We start from the raw sequence: 18,050 nt of genomic DNA, 5'->3' as shown, positions 1-18,050 counted from the left end.
ACATGATGCAAGAACTCCAGGGTTCAGCCAAGATCACCCAGCAAGTCCCTGACAGAATTCTAAATGCATCCTGTGAGCCCTGCTCTCCTGCATCATATCAACAGTGACAGGCAGAGCACCACGTGAAGGAAACAATTCCCCTGCTGCATTTAAACTCTCTTCATGTGCTCTCATGCTTCTATAGACACAAACCACTCCAGAGTATTAACCCAACTCTCAGTCTTCTCCCCATCTCTTTATAACAACTCCTCAAGGTTAAAAAGGGAACAAAACCTATAAAAACCTCCTGTAACTTGCTGAACAGGACTGAGAATTATGCATAGCAGTTTCTTCTTCAAAAGGTCTACAAAGAAACTATTGAAACACAGCAGCTGCACGGGGAGAAGCCTCATCTGTAAAGCACACTCAAACATTGTCTTACAGGCATTCCTAAGCATTCAAACCATGCAAGGGCAACACATTCAAGGGCCTGGAGTGACAGGATGAGGAGAAATGGGGAGCTACAGGAAGGCTGGGGAGGGACTGTTCAGAAGGGGCTGTGGGGAGAGGATGAGGGACAATGGTTTGAAAGTGGAGCAGGGCAGCTTGAGGTTGGCTCTCAGGAGGAAGTTGTGCCCAAGGAGAGTGGTGAGACACTGGCCCAGGCTGCCCAGGGCTGGGCTTGAGGCCCCATGCCTGGAGCCATTGAAGCTGAGCCTGGCTGTGTCCCTGTGCAGCCTGCTCTAGCTGGAGGTGTCCCTGCTGAGTGCAGGGGGTTGCACAAAATGCCCTTGGAGGCTCCCTCCTAATCCAGTGCCGTCTGTGGCTCTATGAAACACAACAAAAACTGGAGGCTTTTACTAACAGTATCAGCAGCTGGGGAGCCTACCAATTCCAAGCCTGACTAAATCTGTTGATTCCAGAACTTCAGGCACTTCCCAGGGCACAAACTAAGCCCCCAACTCCCAACTCACCGATCGTCGGTCTGGAGGACGACGGCAGCCTGCGGACTCCAGTTGCCCAAAACGCTGCAGCTCCCACAGATGGCAAAGACCTCCCCTAAGAAAACCCCCAACAGAAAGAGGGGAAAAGACCCAACCAAACAACAAAATCATCAGTACACAAAACCATAGGGAATTACTAAGTATATACTTTAAATAGATACACCAGAAGCACCGAGCTAACCTCCCTTCACCCAGCTCAGAAAACAGTTCTGGGTTCTGGGGCGGGGGGGAACACAAGTGTGTTCTTCAACATCATGTGGCTCTCACTGAGAGAGGGAACACTACCAACCCCAGCCCTTCAGAGCTGGCTTCCAAACTCTCCTGCAGCAATGCTCTTCCAAAATCCTTGGAAATGCAGGAGGCAAATTTTCACTGCAAAACGTTTATTTACAGAATGGCTCAGGTTGGAAGGGACCTCAGAGCTCATCTGCCCCAAGCCCCTGCCATGGGCAGGGACACCTCTCAACCAGCCCAGGCTGCTCAAGGCCTCATCCAGCCTGGCCTTCAACACCTCCAGGAAGGAGGCAGCCACAGCCTCCTTGGGCAACCTGTGTCAGAGTCTCACCACCTGCATGCTGAAGAACTTCTCCCTCAGCTCCAGTCTGACCCTGCTCTGCCTCAGCTTCAAACCATTCCCCCTTGGCCTGTCTCCAGACACCCTCAGCAAAAGTCCCTCTGCAGCCTTCCTGCAGGATCCCTTCAGCTATTGCAAGGCAGCTCTGAGGTGCCCCTGGAGCCTTCTCCTCTCCAGGCTGAACACCCCCAGCTCCCTCAGCCTGTGCTCACAGCAGAGCTGCTCCAGCCCTTGGATCATCTCTGTGGCCTCCTCTGGCCTCACTCCAGCAGCTCTGTGTCCTTCTGCTGGGGACACCAGAACTGGAGGCAGGATTGGAGGTGAGGTCTGAGCAGAGCAGAGTCCAGGGGCAGAATCCCCTCTCTTGCCCTGCTGCCCACACTCCTCTGGCTGCAGCCCAGCACACAGCTGCCTGCTGGGCTGCAGGAGGGCACTGCTGGCTCCTGGGGAGCTGCTCAGCACCCAGCACCCCCAGGTCTCTTTCAGGGCTGCTCTCAACCCCCTCTGCACCCAGCCTGGATTTGTGCCTGGGCTTAACCTGACATCACAGCAACCCCTTCAGGCTTGAAGGGAAGTGCTTTTTGTGCCCCTGGGGGGATGTTTTCATCCTAAACAGCAGCAGATTATGCACCACACAGCAGCACTCAAGCTGCTCAGCTCCCTCCTCCTCCTCCAAACAAGCCTCACAAGCCCACGAGTGCCACTGAGGGGCAGTTCAGACCTGTGGCATATTAAGGGCACAGTCTGAGCAGAGCAGAGTCCAGGGGCAGAAAAAGAGCCATTTTGGGCCTATATTCTGTATTTTTTCCCAATAACTGTCCACACAGACTGACAGCACTAAATAATGCTCCTCTGAAACCAGGAAAAATTTCTGGTTTGCTGTCACAGGGTTCCAGCAGCATTTTTAGACACAAGGAAACAAAAATCTGATGCAGAAGAAAATGTGAACTTCTGAAGTCCAGACAGGTACCACCTCCTTAAACTTCTAACCTAAGAAATCCCAGAGGTGTTGAGCAGTTCTAAAAGAAAATCTAATCACCATGACTGACAGCCAGCTGAAGATGGGCCAGGGGGTGCCCAGGGGGCCAAGGAGGCCACCAGCAGCCTGGCCTGGATCAGCAGTGGTGTGGGCAGCAGGAGCAGGGCAGGGATTGTCCTCCTGCACTCAGCACTGGGGAGGCCACACCTGCAGTGCTGGCTGCAGTGCTGGGCCCTCACTGCAAAAAGGACATTGAGGGGCTAGAGAGGGTCCAGAGAAAGGCAAGGAAGCTGGGGAAGGGTCTGGAGAAGAGGGCTGGGGAGGAGCAGTTGAGGGAGCTGGGGGTGTTTAGTGTGGAGAAGAGGAGGCTGAGGGGAGACCTCCTTGCTCTCTACAGCTCCCTGAGAGGAGGTTGGACTCTTCTCACATGCAACAAGTGACAGGAGGAGAAAAAATGGCCTCAAAGTGCCCCAGAAAGGTTCAGGTTGGTTATTAGAAGAAAACTTCTTGCCTGAAAGGGCTCTCAAAGCCTGGCAGAGGCTGCCCAGGGAGGTGGTTGAATGCCCATCCCTAGAGGTGTTTCAAAGAGGCAGAGCTGTGGTGCTGAGGGCCATGGCTGAGCCCCAGCCTTGGCAGAGTTAGAGACTGGTTGGGCAGGAGGATCTGAAAGGTGTTCTTCAGCTGAGACAATTCTTTGATTCCACAATTCTATGAAATGCTTACATGTAAAATTTCAAAGTCACTCTGCAACCAAAGAAGACATTAGGGGGCTAATCTAAAGTCAAATTAGCCCCATAATTAGGGTTGGGGGAGTAGTTAAGGAAAAGGGGAGAAGGCATCCTGGACTATCCTTCACACCTCATCAACAGGAGACACCAGGGGTCAGACTGGTAGACAAAAAGCAACAATCAAAAGCAAGATAGGAGTTTGTGTGATGGTGACTTCCTATCCTCAGACTGGGAATGCAGCACCAATCCTGCTGGACCCACAGGGACTGCTTTTTATCCCTGCATTCCTGCTAAAGCACGGGAGGAGAGGACACCAACAGCCCTGTCTGGAGCTGGCTTAAAGCAGAAGGGACAGCAGAGCCTGGGAAAAACAGAATTCAAGCCCACACCTGCCATTTCCCAAGGATCAAACTGCTGAAAGTCACACAGAATCATTTCAGCTGGAAATGACCTTTAAGAACACCAAGTCCAACTGGGGCTAAACCCTCGGCACGTCATCTCTGTGTCTGTTGCTAAGCAAACTATATACAACAGAGAAACTATCTTTGTCTAAGCCAAATATCACTTCAAAGCCTTAAGGGACAGTCATGAGGAAGTCCTCAGACCTCTAAAATTCTGTCCATGTTCCCCAGTTATGAAGAGAAATCCACAAGGAGATGCCACCAGGATTATCTCTGAAACCCCTGCAGCCCCAGGAGCTGCAAACAGAACAAATCTACCCAAGCCAGGAATCACCTGGGGATGATTTGCTCCTAAAAGCACCTCACAGAAAGAATTGTACAGACCCTCTGGAACTGCTATCCTTTTTCTGGTCAAATCTTCTGTTCCAACTCCAATTAAGGAGCCAGGCTCTCTGGCTGCTCACTGCAAGCAGCCCCATGCAGACCACAACCAGCTGGGGGAGTGCAATTCACTGCACACAGTTGCCTAGGTCAGGTGCTGCACCTTTTGCCCCTCTGTACTGAAACCCCTGCTTGGGTTGGCAGGGGAGGGAGAGAGGGAAAACCACCTGAGTATCACACAATTGGACTTTGTGACTGGAGGTATGCAAGAGAAGGCTGGATTATTTGAATCTCTCTTCAAAATGCCAGCATGCAGTATATCTTAAGTGTACATGCTGGCCAGGCTCTGAAGAGCCATCTCAGTGATTGCTCCTCTCAGTAGCAGCTAGCTATCAGAAGAGGGTTCTGACCTTTCTTTAACAAACTGTTGCCTATCTAAAGGGGGGAGGTCAAGAGGATGGGGCTGGGCTCTTCACAGTGCAGCCCAGTGATAGCACAAGGGGCACTGGGCACAAACTGGAACACAGCAGGTTTTGCTTAACTGTAAGGAAAAAAAACCTTCTCTGCTTCGAGGGTGGCAGAGCCCTGGAGCAGGCTGCCCAGAGAGACTGTGGAGTTTCCACCTCTGGAGGCCTTCCAAACCCACCTGGATGTGCTCCTGCGTGAGTCAGCAGAGGAGCTGGCCTGGGTGACCTGCAGAGGTCCCTTTCACCCCCACCATTCTGTGATTCTGTCATGCTCTGGGGGCACTCAGTAAGTATTCATCACTCAGCAAGGCACACTGGCACATGAAGCAGGGTCACCCTAAATCACCCCCATGAGGATAAGGCAGGCTTGAAACAAGACTTGTAAAATGCTGCTTTAATTACCCCAGGAAAGGCACAAGTGCCATGATGACAAACTGGATCTGCCTCTTCAAAGGTGCTTCTAGACTTGGCTTGGGTTTGCACTGCAAGCTCAGGGGTCTTCAGTTTCTCCACCTCCCCTTGGCAAGGAATCTGCTGCTACTACTGGCAAAGTTCCTTCAGCTACAGCAGAGAGGATGCTACTCCTGGCCTTCTACCCAGCCTCAAAGCTTGCCAAAGCCTCCCTGATGTTGCATTCTCTCCACAGCTCTGTTGGAGCAGAATTTCTGTGTACACTTGGAAGCCAGGAGCTCTGGTTTTGGTTGTTGGGCTGGTTTTTGTTTGTTTGTATTACATTATTGCTAATCTTTGGCCACCCAGAGGTCTCTTGGTATGAGGCTGTCCCCTGAAGAAGACCCAAAGGAGTCACAGCCAGTCATCAGTGACACTCTTCCTTCTGCTGGGTCCTGCTCTGGCAGGGGGGTTGGACTGGATGATCTCTTTGGGTCCCTTCCAACCCCTGACATCCTGTAATACTCACAGAAGACAGGAGCAAGGCTTTTAAAGCAAGCACAACCACTTCAGGGAGCACCCAAATCTCTAGCATGCTGTGAAACTGCTGTTTGAAGGAAAAGGCAGAACTGCCAAATCTCATTTTTGAAGGCCTCTGTGGAACTTCTCAACTCATGGACTTCACAAGAACTTCTCCTGCTGTTTAAACCAGCATGCTTCCTCCTGCCTCTGAGGCAATCAGACCAGCCAAGCCTTTCAACACCCTCCCATGCAGTGCTCTTCAGTTAAACCATTCAAAAGAAAATGGGATTTGGGTACCTGGCACGGACGGTCCTCTCACTTCAAAAGTGACTTGAGAAGAGGTCATGCTTGCAGAGCTGTTGTCTTAGGGTATCTGCACTCTCCTGTAGTGGGGGAGAAGGAAAAAAAAATGAGATTCCATTTCAGGAAGAAGAGACTGCACCTGTTGCTGCAGGAGGAAACAAATCCCAGGGGCAGGGAAGCAAGTCACTACTGGCATCGCTGTGAGGAGCAAGCAGGAGGAACAGGAAATTGTTTAAACCCAGCAGCAGCCCCAGTTGCAGGAGACACTGCTGTGCCACCACAGGCACAAGACAAAGGCTCCTAAATCAAATCCATTATGCAAGTATTGGTATCATGCAGCATTCATCATTTGATATTTTTCCCCCCAAAACCCCTGGTTCTGGCTAATTTTGCTCCCAAAGAGGCCCCCTGGAAATTATAAGACACTTAAGATTCTATGACCTGTGATAAGCACCAATTTCTGTCTTGCTGTGCTGTTCTACAGCTTCCCCTTCAAAACACAGGAAAGGTCTCATAGCCAAGCACTACCACCTTGAAGGAACAGGGAAGAACCCATGAGAGATGGCAGCTCTCCAGATCATCACCTTGGACTGGGTCAGGCCAGTCTCAAGCACTGATATAGGCAGGGCAGGGACTGGCTTGAGAAAAGGCCTTGGGGGTGCCAGGGGATGAGAAGCTGAAGAGGAGCCAGCAGGGAGCACTTGCAGCCCAGAGAGCCAAGCAGAGCCTGGGCTGCAGCAAGAGAAGTGTGGCCAGCAGGGCCAGGGAGGGGATTCTCCCCCTCTGCTCCACTCTGCTGAGACCCCACCTGGAGCTCTGTGTCCAGCTCTGGAGCCTCTCTTCCAGGAAGGATCTGGAGGTGCTGGAAGGGGTCCAGAGAAGGGCCACGAGGGTGAGCAGAGGCCTGGAGCTGCTCTGCTCTGGAGACAGACTGAGAGTTGGGGTTGTTCAGTCTGGAGAGGAGAAGGCTCCCAGGAGACCTTCTGGTGGCCTTGCAGGATCTGAAGGGGGCTCCAAGAAAGCTGGGGAGGGACTTTGGAGGGTGTCAGGGAGGGACAGGACTGGGGGGAATGGAGCAAAAGTAGAAGTGGGGAGATTCAGATTGGATGTCAGGAAGAAGTTCTTGCCCATGAGGGTGGTGAGAGACTGGCACAGGTTGCCCAGGGAGGTGGTGGAAGCCTCCTGCCTGGAGGTTTTGCTGATGCTGAATAGTTCAAGGCTCTGGCTGTGTTCACCACACTGTCCCAGCTTTGACACCCTTTCACTGTAATGGCAGAGGAGCCAAACAGGAGATGAAGCAGGCAAAAATGCTCTTCCAAAGGCTGCAAAGCAGGGGAGAGACAGCTGAAGCCTCAACTGCTTCCCAAAGCAACAACAGGTTTTTGCCCCACCTTGAGCAAGGTGGTCTAGTGGGAGGTGTCCCTACCCAGGGGGTTAGAACTAGGTGATCTTTAAGGTCCCTTCCAACCCAAGCCATTCCATGAATCTATAACAAACAGCCATTTCCAAAGCAACACAGCTCCAAAGTTAGCCTTGCCAAAAACCAGCCTGTCCTACCCCAAATTAAAGAGCTGTCCATCTGTGCCTAGATGAAAATCTGAAATCCTCTGAAATCTACAAAGCTTTTAGCCAGCTTTGAGACAATTCTGTGTACTACCTGCAGGCTTTTCTCTAAGCCATCTAACAAGCTTTTTATTATAGAACAGCAGCTACTTATAAGGAGATCTTGGTAAGTTGTCAACCTTCTGCTCAAAAGGCATTTTTTTATCCTGACTACCTGCTCAGGGCTGCCCAAGAGAGGTGTCTCAGGAGAATCACAGAATGCTCTGGGCCAGAAGGGACCTCCAAAGTCCATCCAACCCCCTCTGCACCCAGCAGGGACATCCTCCACTAGATCAGGTTGCCCAGAGCCCTCTCCAGCCTCACCTTGAGTATCTCCAGGGATGAGGCCTCAACCACCTCCCTGGGCAACCTGTGGCAGCGTTCCAGCAGCCTCCTGGTTCCTCACATCCAATCTCAGTCTGCTCTGCTCTCATTCCAAACCATTTCCTGTCATCCTGTCCCTGCAGGTCTTTGGGAACAGTCCCTCTGCAGCCCTCTTGTACCCCTTCAGGTACTGGCAGGCCGCTTTAAGGTCCCCTTGGAGCCTTCTCTTCTCCAGGCTGAACACCCCCAGCTCTCTCAACCTGTTCTCATAGCAGAGCTGCTCCAACCTTCTGATCATTTTCATGCCCTTCCTCTAGCCCCTCTCCATCAGATCCATGTCTTTCCTACACTGAGGACTCCAGAGCTGCACACAGTACTCCAGGTGAGGTCTCACCAAGGCAAAGTGTCAAAATCAGCTCTCTGGCTCTGTTGGCAGTGCTGCTTTGGATACAGCCCAGGATTTGCCTTCTGTGCTGCAGGCTCACACTGCTCCTGTCCAGCTTCTCCCCCACCAGCACCCCCAAGTCCTTTTCCCCAGGGATGCTTTCTATCCCCTCCTCCTCCAGCCTGGACTGACAGTGAGGATTGATCCAGCCCAGGTGCAGGACCCTGCCCTTGCTCTTGTTGAAGCTCATGAGGTTGCCCTGGGCACCACCTCTCCAGCCTACCCAGGACCCTCTGGATGCCCTCCTGTCCCTCTGGTGTATGGACAGCACCACTCAGCTTGGTGCCATCTGCACACTGCTGCTGGTGCAGTCGATCTCACTTGTCTGTCATTGATATAAACACTAAACAGCACAGGTCCCAGTACAGACTCCTGAAGGACACCACCTGTCACTGCTCTCCATCTGGACACCTAGGCATGCTTTTTCCCCAGCAAGCAGAGCTACAGCTACAGCACTTAGCAGAGGGGCCCAAAGGCCCCTTCATCTTCTCACACAATCACAGAGTGACTTCAGCTGGGAAAGACCTTTAAGACCAGAGAGCCCAACCATTACCTAACTACTGCAGCAAAGCACTCCAAGTAAACACACAGCAAGCTACAAATAGATCTGCTTTTCATTAGTGGATCAAGCTTATGCTGCGTGCTACCATGCACTCAGAAAACATTCTGTACTTCCAACACCATCCAAAAATGCTTGGCTTGAGGTGGGGGAGGGAAAGGGTTACCCTTAGCTGCCTAGTTCCTGGTGGTTCCCCAGAAGGAGGAGTGATTTAATTCCTGGAGGGAAATGCCAGGAAATCCTCAGCAGTCAAATCATCTGACCAGGCAGGTGTCAGGTGATCCTTTAAACCCCATGTTCCTCCTTCAGATGTCCAGCACTGCCTCACCAAAAGAAGCTGGCAGAGAACACCAAACTCTTTTCTGCTCCTCAGCCCTGTAAAGCTGGGCTGGTAGGGACAACATCAAGAGTCCTCAGCTCAGAGGGGTCAAAACTGCCTGCTCAGGAGAGCCAAAACAAGTTAACAACTGTTACATTAAACATGAACCTTAAAGTCAGCCCAGCAGATTTTTGACCTACAAGTTCACTGAGAGTGGGCACTCACAGCCCAGAAGGCAAATCACACCCCAAGCTCCATCCAAAGCAGTGTGGCCAGCAGATGAAGAGAGGGGAACCTGCCCCTCTGCTCTGCAGAGACCTCCCCTGGAGTACTCTGTCCAGGTCTGGAGCCCTCAACACAGGAAGGACATGGACCTGATGGAACAGGTCCAGAGCAGGCCATGAAAATGGTCAGGGGATTGGAGCACCTCTGCTCCAAGGACAGGCTGAGGGAGCTGGGGGTGTTCAGCCTGGAGATGAGAAGGCTCCAGGGGGACCTTAGAGCAGCCTGCCAGTACCTGAAGGAGACTACAAGAAGGCTGCAGAGGGACTGTTCCCAAAGGCCTGCAGGGACAGGACCAGAGGCAATGGTTTGAAATGAGAGCAGAGCAGATTTAGATTGGATGAGAGGAACAGTTTCTTTACTGTGAGGCTGCTGGAACACTGCAACATGTTGCCCAGGGAGGTTGTTGAGGCCTCATCCCTGGAGAGGGATGAGGCTGGCCAGAGCTCTGGGCAACCTGATCTAGCGGAGGATGTCCCTGATGACTGCAGAGGGGATTGGACTGGGTGTCCTTTGGAGGTCCCTTCCAACCCAGACCATTCTATGATTCTGAGTCCTCTTGCAGCAAGCATTTTTACAAACCCTTTGGGTTCAAGAGGGTCTGCTGCAACTATGTGCACCCAAATGTTTGCCTGTGCTGCAAACAACTGCCCTTCATCCCACAGCCCACTCCCTCTTCCAGGCCAGCAACTAAAAACAAGCAAACACTTGGATCTCTGTCACCTCTTCGTGGGAAAGAGAGGGCTCACCCTGGCAGACTTTCACACAAGGGTATCAGCACTTCACTAAAACAAACAGTTAACAAGAAAAAAAGCATTTCTCTACTTAGGGGTTCTTGCTGTTGCAAAAGCAGCATGTTCTTACCCCCACCACGGCACAGTTCAAGCCTCTCCCACCCTCTCCATTCCCCAAAGCAAGCCATTGCCTGTGGCAGTCTCTGGAGGCTTCCCAAGGTAACAGCAAAGCAGCAGCACTCAATTCTGGGGCTGTACTGACCTGCCTTCAAAAGCATGACTCAGGTAACCCTGCCCACCACCCACCCCCACTGTCTAAAACAGGCTGCCTGCAAGGCTTCTACAGCAGGGGAGCATCGACAGCCTAGGAGGATGGGTCACCTGCAACCCAGGTTTCCCTGCCAACAGGCAGAGCTCTCCTCAAGGTCTTAGACAGGAGAAGAGCCAAGGAGTCTTGTCATTTCAGACTCCACACAATCACAGGGGCTGGAAGGCACCTCCATAGATTATCCAGTCCAACACTCCTGCCAGAGCAGGATCACCTACACCAGATTACACAGGAACACATCCAGGCAGGTTTTGAATACCTCCAGAGAGGGAGGCTCCACAACCCTCCCTGTTCCAGGGCTCTGTCATCCTCCCAGGGAAAAAAAATTCCCTCATACTTACATGAAACTTCCTCTGCCTCAGCTTCCACCACTGCCCCTTGTGCTGTCAGTGGGTAACACCCAGCAGAGCCTGGCTCCAGCCTCTGGGCACTCCCCCTTGACATATTTATGAACATTGATGAGGTCACCTCTCAGTCTCCTCCAAGCTAAAGAGCCCTCAGCCCCCTCAGGCTCTCCTCATTTCCCTAATCATCCTCAGGGATCTGCACTGGACTCTCTCAAGCAGTTCCCTGAGGTCCTTCTTGAACTGAGGGGCCCAGAACTGGACACAATATTCCAGATGCAGTCTCACCAGTGCAGAGTAGAGGGGAATGAGAACCTCTCTCAACCTACTGGTCACAGCCCTTCTAAGCCACCCCAGAATGGCATTGGCCTTCTTGGCCACCAGAGCACACTGCTGGCTCATGGTCATCCTTCCATCCACCAGGACCCCCAGGTCCCTTTTGCCTTCACTGCTCTCCAGCAGGTCAGTCCCCAACCTATCCTGGTGCATGGAGTTGTTCCTTCTCAGGTGCAAGACTCTATACTTGCCCTTGCTGAATATCATCAAATTTCTCCCTGCCCAGGTCTCTCTGAACAGCAGCACAACCTTCTGCTGTGTCAGCCACTCCACCCAGCTTGGTGCCATCAGCAAACTTGCTGGCAGTGCCCTCTGTACCCTCATCCAGGTCATTTATGACTATACTGAACAGCTCTGATCCCAGTACTGATCCCTGAGGGACTCCACTAGACACAGGCCTCCAACCAGACTCCATCCCACTGATCACAGCTCTTTGACTCCTTCCCTTCAACCAGTTCCCAATCCAGCTCACTACCTGCTCATCCAGACCACTGTCTTGCCTCTGTATACCCAAAAGAAAAAAACAAAGATGTCAAGTGTAGCATACTGCAGGCAAAAAGGGGGAAAACAGAAACAGCAAATGTATTCCTTGCTCTCCTGTTTCCTGTAAAGCTTTCCTTGTGCAGCTTTCTCCTCCTCACAGGTATCTGAAGGAGCACAGGAGCTAATGCACTTCCCTGACTAATGGGGAACTCCAGCCCTCCCCTGCTGCTTCTGCAGTGGCACTTCCAGAGGATGCAGGTAAAGAGCTGTGAAGCCCTAAAGACACTTGGAAGCAAAGGCATTTCAGACTCCCTCGCTCCAAAGAAGAGGTAGCAAGGTCATCAGGGATGGGGAAGGCCAAGATAATTTCTGGTTCTAGTCAAAATAGACCAGAACATGGAGTTGATCTAGTAACTCCAAGTTTGAAGTTAATTGGGACCTTCTGGCTTACAGGTCCTGTGGTAAAGAGACCCCCCTGATGACCCTTCAGCTTTACTGCTCTAGGGTATTTTAAGAGGTGTTGGCTGCTCAGTGGCTCTGAATCTCACCCTTAGCTTTACAGATAAGCACACACCAAACAATCTGGGACAGCCCCAGGATGGAACAGCCTAGCTGGCCAAACTCCCAGCAGCCACAAAGCCAGATGCCACCACACTCCTCCTCAAGCCAAGTGAGACTTAATGCCAGCTCCAAGAGGTTTGCAAGGCTTTGACTTCTGACACTCTCAGGCCAGTGTTTGAGACAGGCTTGAAGAATGGCAGGATCACACTTTTTTTTCCCCTTACTGCAGACATTAGCCTGAAGGGCTTCAACCTTCTTTTTGTTGTATGGACAGGCAGCCTTCAAAACTAGGCAGGAAATACTTTGAGCCAGGGGGTGCCCAGGTGGGCAAGGAGGCTACCAGCAGCCTGGCCTGGATCAGCAATGGTGTGGACAGCAGGAGCAGGGCAGGGATTCTCCCTGTGGAAAATCAGGGTAGGGAGGTCACACCTGGAGTGGTGGGTTCAGTTTTGGGGCCCTCACTGCAAAAAGGGCATTGAGGGGCTGGAGAGGGTCCAGAGAAGGGCAAAGAAGCTGGAGGAGGGTCTGGAGAACAGGGCTGGGGAGGAGCAGCTGAGGAAGCTGGGGTTCTTTATCCTGGATAAATAGAAGTTCAGGGGAGACCTCATTGCTCTCTGCAACTCCACAAAAGGAGGCAGGAGCCAGGTGGGGTTTGGTCTCTTCTCCTTAGGAACAGGTGGAAAGAGGAAATGGCCTCAGGTTGCCCCAGGAGAGGTTTAGGTTGGAGGTTATAAGAAACTTCTTGACTGAAAGGGTTCTCAAAGCCTGGCACAGGAAGGTGGTTGAATGAATGCCCATCCCTGGAGGAGTTTGGAAGAAGCAGAGCTGTGGTGCTGAGGGCCATGGTTCAGCCCCAGCCTTGGCAGAGTTAGGGACTGGTTGAGCTGAATGAGCTGGAAGGGCTTTTGTAACCCAAACAATCCTATCAATCCAGATTGTAAACACAGACCCAAACACTGCTTTTCCAGCACATGGGGAAAATCTGAAGTGTTGCAACCTCTGTTCCCTCACTCATGCATCTAATGGAGTGTGACTGAAAGGTGCATTCACACTCTCAGGAAGTAGGTGACCCACATCATATGAACCTTTGACCTTCTGCATGGACTTCAGCAGCACCACTTGACAGCCTGCTGACGAGAAAGCCAAACAGCAGCCGACTCCCACCCCAACATACTGTGCTACATTTCTTTCACCCTCTTCCCTCAAAACATCCTAAAGCCACACATTAACTGAACTCCTACAGGACATCTCTGGTGCAACACTGCCAACCCAGAACTCTTTTGGGTAACATTGTGTTTAAGGATCACACACAAACCAGGGTTTCTCAGTGCAGGGAAAACACAGTTTGCCAAACCTGCCTTTCTTCAGACACAGGATTGATTTCAGAGGTCCAGGCATATGTTTTTATTGGTTCTTAATAGGATTCTTTCCAAGAGACTTGGACAGACTGAAAGCTGGGCAGAGGGGACCCTACTGAAGCACAACAAGGATCAGTGCAGAGTCCTGCAGCTGGGGAGGAAGAATAAACTGCAGCAGGACAGTTTGGGAGGGGATCTGCTGGGGAGCAGCCCTGGGGAGAAGGGCCTGGGAGTGCTGGTGGGCAGCAAGTTCTGCAGGGGACAGCAATGTGCCCTGGGGGCCAAGAAGGCCAAAGGGCTCCTGGGGGGCATTCAGAGGAGTGTGTCCAGCAGAGCCAGGGAGGTTCTCCTCCCCTCTACTCTGCCCTGCTGAGACCTCACCTGGAACATTGCATCCAGTTCTGGGCTCCCCACTTCAGGAGGGACAGGGATCTGCTGGAGAGAGTCCAAGGGAGGGCTGCAAGGCTGCTGAAGGGCCTGGAGCACTGCCTGGTGAGGAGAGGCTGAGAGCCCTGGGGCTGTTTAGTCTGGAGAGGAGGAGGCTGAGAGGAGATCTGATCAATGTCTATCAATAGCTGAGGGCTGGGAGTCAAGAGGGAAGGGGCAGAGACAGGCTCTGCTCAGTTGCACCCTGGGATAGGACAAGGGGCAATGGATGGAAACTGCAGCACAGGAGGCTCCACCTCAACATGAGGAGGAACTTCTTCCCTGTGAGGGTCCCAGAGGCCTGGAGCAGGCTGCCCAGAGAGGTTGTGGAGTCTCCTTCTCTGGAGCCTTTCCAGCCCTGTCTGGATGTGTTCCTGTGTGACCTGTGCTGGATTCCATGGTCCTGCTCTGGCAGGGGGCAGGGACTGGAAGATCTCCAGAGGTCCCTTCCAACCCCTAACATCCTGTCTGCCTGTGATCCTGTGACTGGAAGGCTGCAGTATTTTTGCTTTTATATATCTGATTTCAAGTAACCATTCTTCACCCTGCATGGTGAGACTCATGAGACCTATCAACACCAAGGAGATGTCCAGCCTGAAGCAGGGGAAAGGTACCACTGTCCCAGCCATTTGTTAGCTGGAGTGCCTGTTGGCAGAAGCAGAGCTAGTGCAGGGCACCACAACCCCCGGCACCCCCCCTGCACTTGAACACAGCCACACTCTGCAGGAAGAGGCTCTGTAGCTGTTTTACCTGCTTGAAAGCTGTACTACATGCAGCAAGAGGAAAACTGCCAGTGTCAAATTTGCTGCTGTGCTGCACGAAGCAGGGATCTCAGCCTAACTACACTGAACTGCTGGCAGCTAAGGCAGAGTTTTGAAACAGTTACTCAAGCATTAGGCTACTCAAGCCCAAAAATAGTGTCATGCTACTTCACATACACCCTTAATTGTCAGCCTGGAGAAGAGAAGGCCCCAGGGAGACCTCAGAGCTGCCTTCCAGTACTTGAAGGGGCTAGAGGAGGGACTTTTAACAAGGGCTGGGAGTGATAGCATGAGAGGAAATGGATTTAAATTGGAAGAAGGGAGATTCAGCCTGGAGATGAGGAAGAAATTCTTGACAGGGATGGTGGGGAGATGCTGGAGCACGTTGCCCAGGGAGGCTGTGGCTGCTTCCTCCCTGGAGGTGTTGAAGGCCAGGCTGGATGAGGCCTTGAGCAAGCTGGGCTGGTGGGAGGTGTCCCTGCTGACTGCAAGGGGGTTGGACAAGGTGATTCTTTGTGGGTCCCTTCCAACCCAATGCAATCTGCAAAATTAAGTAGCCACAGTGGACAGCACTTGGACTCTAGAATTTTAGGTCAGAGGATTATCCTTGTCAGGGCAGCCACTCTGAACAACTGGGGGAGATTTTCTAGAAACAAACACCTTCTCTTTCATCAAAGCAACCAGAAGGCTCTTCCTGACCCCTCCTTCCCACTCCCTGCACCTTGACTGTGTGAGGAAGGACAGCCACAAAGTCAGCAGCTCCCATGCACTGCATTGCAGTAGTAACAGTGGACAGGAAACAAAACTTGCATAAAAGATGTGGACATGCTGCTCTGCTCTGAAGGCAGGAATTTCACCAGCAGGGCTCTGCTGACGTTTGGAAAGAAGCAAAGTCCGAGTCCTAGCTCTAAAACAGCATCACAGCAGGATACAGCAACAGAGACAAAGGGGTCTTTAAGGTGCTATTGCTGGTGTGACATTAACTACTTCTCTGCAAGGCCAAGCCAGCCCTGGTAATCAAATACAAGATCCCTATCTGACACACTGTGATCACCTAGAATGCATCTGCTTTGTTTCCAAGAAGAACTTCCCTGTTTTCCAGCATTTCTTAAATACCTGATCCTGCAGCAGACTCTTCTGTCTCAGCTCTGTCGCAGTAGTTCTGCAGACAAAGTTCTTGAAACAAGGCAGGAAATGGCTGGGGCACACTTGCAAGGAAACCAGAACAGCCTGGGCTGGATTACTCTTTGCTGAAGTGCTGTTCATTATTAACATGTAGCTGGCAAGATCTTTAACCAGGTAGGAATTCAGCTAGCATTCCTCACCTGGGAATGACATGGACAAGGATCATGCTCCCTACAGCTCTCAATACAACAAACTGCTTCCTGTTTTTAAAGGGTTTTCAAAGCCTGTATCCATTTTATTGAGGACTAACCTGCTTTACTTCAGAGAAAGCTTCTTAAGCCTCTCTTACAAGAAGATCTAGAGAGAGCTGGAGCTATTAATCCTGAAGAAGACTTGAGAGGGGATCTTCTCAGTACTGATCAATAGCTCAGAAGTGAAGGTCAAGAGAATGGGGACTGGCTCTTTTCAGTGCTAGTGCCCAGTAACAGAACAAGAGGAAATGGACACAAACTGGAACCCAAGTTTCACTTGCAGGTAAGGAAGAACGTTTTAGCTTTAAGGGTGCCTGAGCATAGGACCAGGATACCCAGAGAGGCTGTGCAGTCTTCTCCTTTCAAAGGGAGACTTTCAAAACCCACCTGGACACAACTCTAGGAAACCTGCTCTAGCAGAGGGGACCACAAGATCTCCAGAGGTCCCTTCCAACACCCACCACGCTGGGATTCTGTGGTTAACTTACATGACAGTTTAGACTAGGAGCTTCTCTTCGAGTCAAGCAGCATTCCCCTAACTGGTTAAGACCTACACTTCTTTTACAAGAAACGGTGCTAGAATAGCAGTACATATAAAAAACCCTGAGGAATGCTCTTTTATAGGAAAATTATTATTCCACTTACCAGCTATTTCACTCTACCATGAGCATCCACAGTACTCTGACGGCCAATCTTCACCTCACAGTGCCTCCTTTAAGCAATTAAAGCAGTAGCAGCCAGGCTTGCCGGGCGCTTAGCAGAGCGCTCTCGCCGCTGCCGCACCGCAAGCCCCGCAGGACGCAGCCCGGCGGCCGGCTGCCGGTCGGAAGGCGGCGTGTCGTGCCTCCGGGCGCGGCCCGCCCCGTCCCAGCCTCCCCGCCGCTTACATAACGCCGCAGTGCGGGACCGCCCCGGGCGAGGGCTTTCGGCGGGGGACGCAAACAAACAGCCCCGGCGTGGCCCCGGCCGGCAGCCCGCCAAGCCACGCTCACCGGGGTGACGGCCCCGCTCCGGCCGCCGCACTGCCGGCAGCCTGACGCGCCGGCTGCCCTCCCGGCACCGCCTGCCCTCCCGGCACCGCGCTCGTCTGTCAGCCCCGGCGGGAAGGCTCTTCCCGCCTGCCGCCTTCCCTCCGGGAGAGCTGCGGCCGCCGGACCGCTGCCCGGACTGCATGTCGTTCCCCCGCATCCTCTCGGGGGCGAAGGCTGACCCGGTCCTCAGGCGGCAACACAGGGACGCGAGCCCAGCCGCCACAGCCCGGGAGGAGCACGGCCCGGCTTCGGCGGCGCCCTCCCCGCGGCGGAAGGACAGCCGACCCCGCGCTGACCCCAACTACCCCCGCGCCAACCGCCTGCGCGGACTGACCTGGCTACCCAATCGCCCTTGGCGGGGGCTGTCCAGCCTTCCTGCCCCCTTCTGCACCCGCCGGGCTCCGTGGCTGCTGCCCGGGGCCGCCGGACAGCATGAAGCGAGGCGGGGCAGGAGAGAAGGGGAGGGGAGGGGACGGAGAGAAGGGAGGGAGGGGCGGGGGCAGCACAGCCGCCAACCGGTTCCAGCTGCCCCCGGCCGGAGCGAGGCGGGGACACGTCACTCCCTGCCGATACATCACCGCCCGCCTCAGCCAATAGGGAGCGCGCAGGATGGACGGGGCCAGGCCTGTTCCTCGAAAGCCCCGAGGCGGGGCCGTGGTAAGGGCAGGCTCGGTGTGAGGGGGGAGCCGTGGCTGGGAGCTTAGGATGTACCCGGCTTCAGCGGCCGCCTGACGGAGGCAGCGGAGACCTATGTCCTCCTCATCTTGCCTTCAGGACCGGGCACCGGCAGTTCCCCGAGTGCCCGAGCACCATCATGCCCCCTAGCACCCGCGGGGAAGAGCGGCGCCGCTCCCTCAGCGCCTTCCCCATCCCTCAGGCTCCAAGTTTATCTGGGACCTATATCCAGGACCCATCAATGGTCCCTGCCGCCAACAGCACGCAGCCCCACTGCACCCCCGCGGCCGGCGGTGTGCACTGACCTGACCTGGCCGAGCGCTTGCACCCGACTTATCACTAGCCCTTTGTGCGGGGCTGCCAGCAGCGCCGCCCGAG

The 18,050-nt window shown here is 53.2% G+C and overlaps 1 protein-coding gene across 4 annotated transcripts in view; it reads right to left on the bottom strand.

Annotated features, from left to right (window-relative positions):
• The window catches only part of GPCPD1 (glycerophosphocholine phosphodiesterase 1), a 54,482-nt gene extending 36,996 nt beyond the window's left edge, over nt 1-17,486 (bottom strand). For 2 of the 4 annotated variants that reach the window (XM_068153031.1, XM_068153034.1), the window contains exons 1-3: nt 17,332-17,485; nt 5,723-5,808; nt 954-1,038 (exon numbers count right to left, since the gene is read on the bottom strand). In XM_068153031.1, the coding sequence (XP_068009132.1) occupies nt 954-1,038; nt 5,723-5,771 (134 nt within the window). In that variant the 5' untranslated portion in view covers nt 5,772-5,808; nt 17,332-17,485. Of the gene's footprint in view, nt 1-953; nt 1,039-5,722; nt 5,809-16,611; nt 16,712-17,331 lie in introns of those variants that run through there. The other 2 variants (XM_068153035.1, XM_068153033.1) reach the window with 2 other exon arrangements.
• Between the last annotated feature and the right edge of the window lie 564 nt (nt 17,487-18,050).

Source organism: Melanerpes formicivorus, unplaced genomic scaffold (genome assembly GCF_026170545.1).
Source record: "Melanerpes formicivorus ecotype bairdi unplaced genomic scaffold, bMelFor1.0.p_v2 SCAF_25, whole genome shotgun sequence".
NCBI lineage: Eukaryota > Metazoa > Chordata > Aves > Piciformes > Picidae > Melanerpes > Melanerpes formicivorus.
The sequence above is the reverse complement of the archived record's forward strand: the minus strand, read 5'-3'. Positions and strand labels throughout refer to the sequence as shown.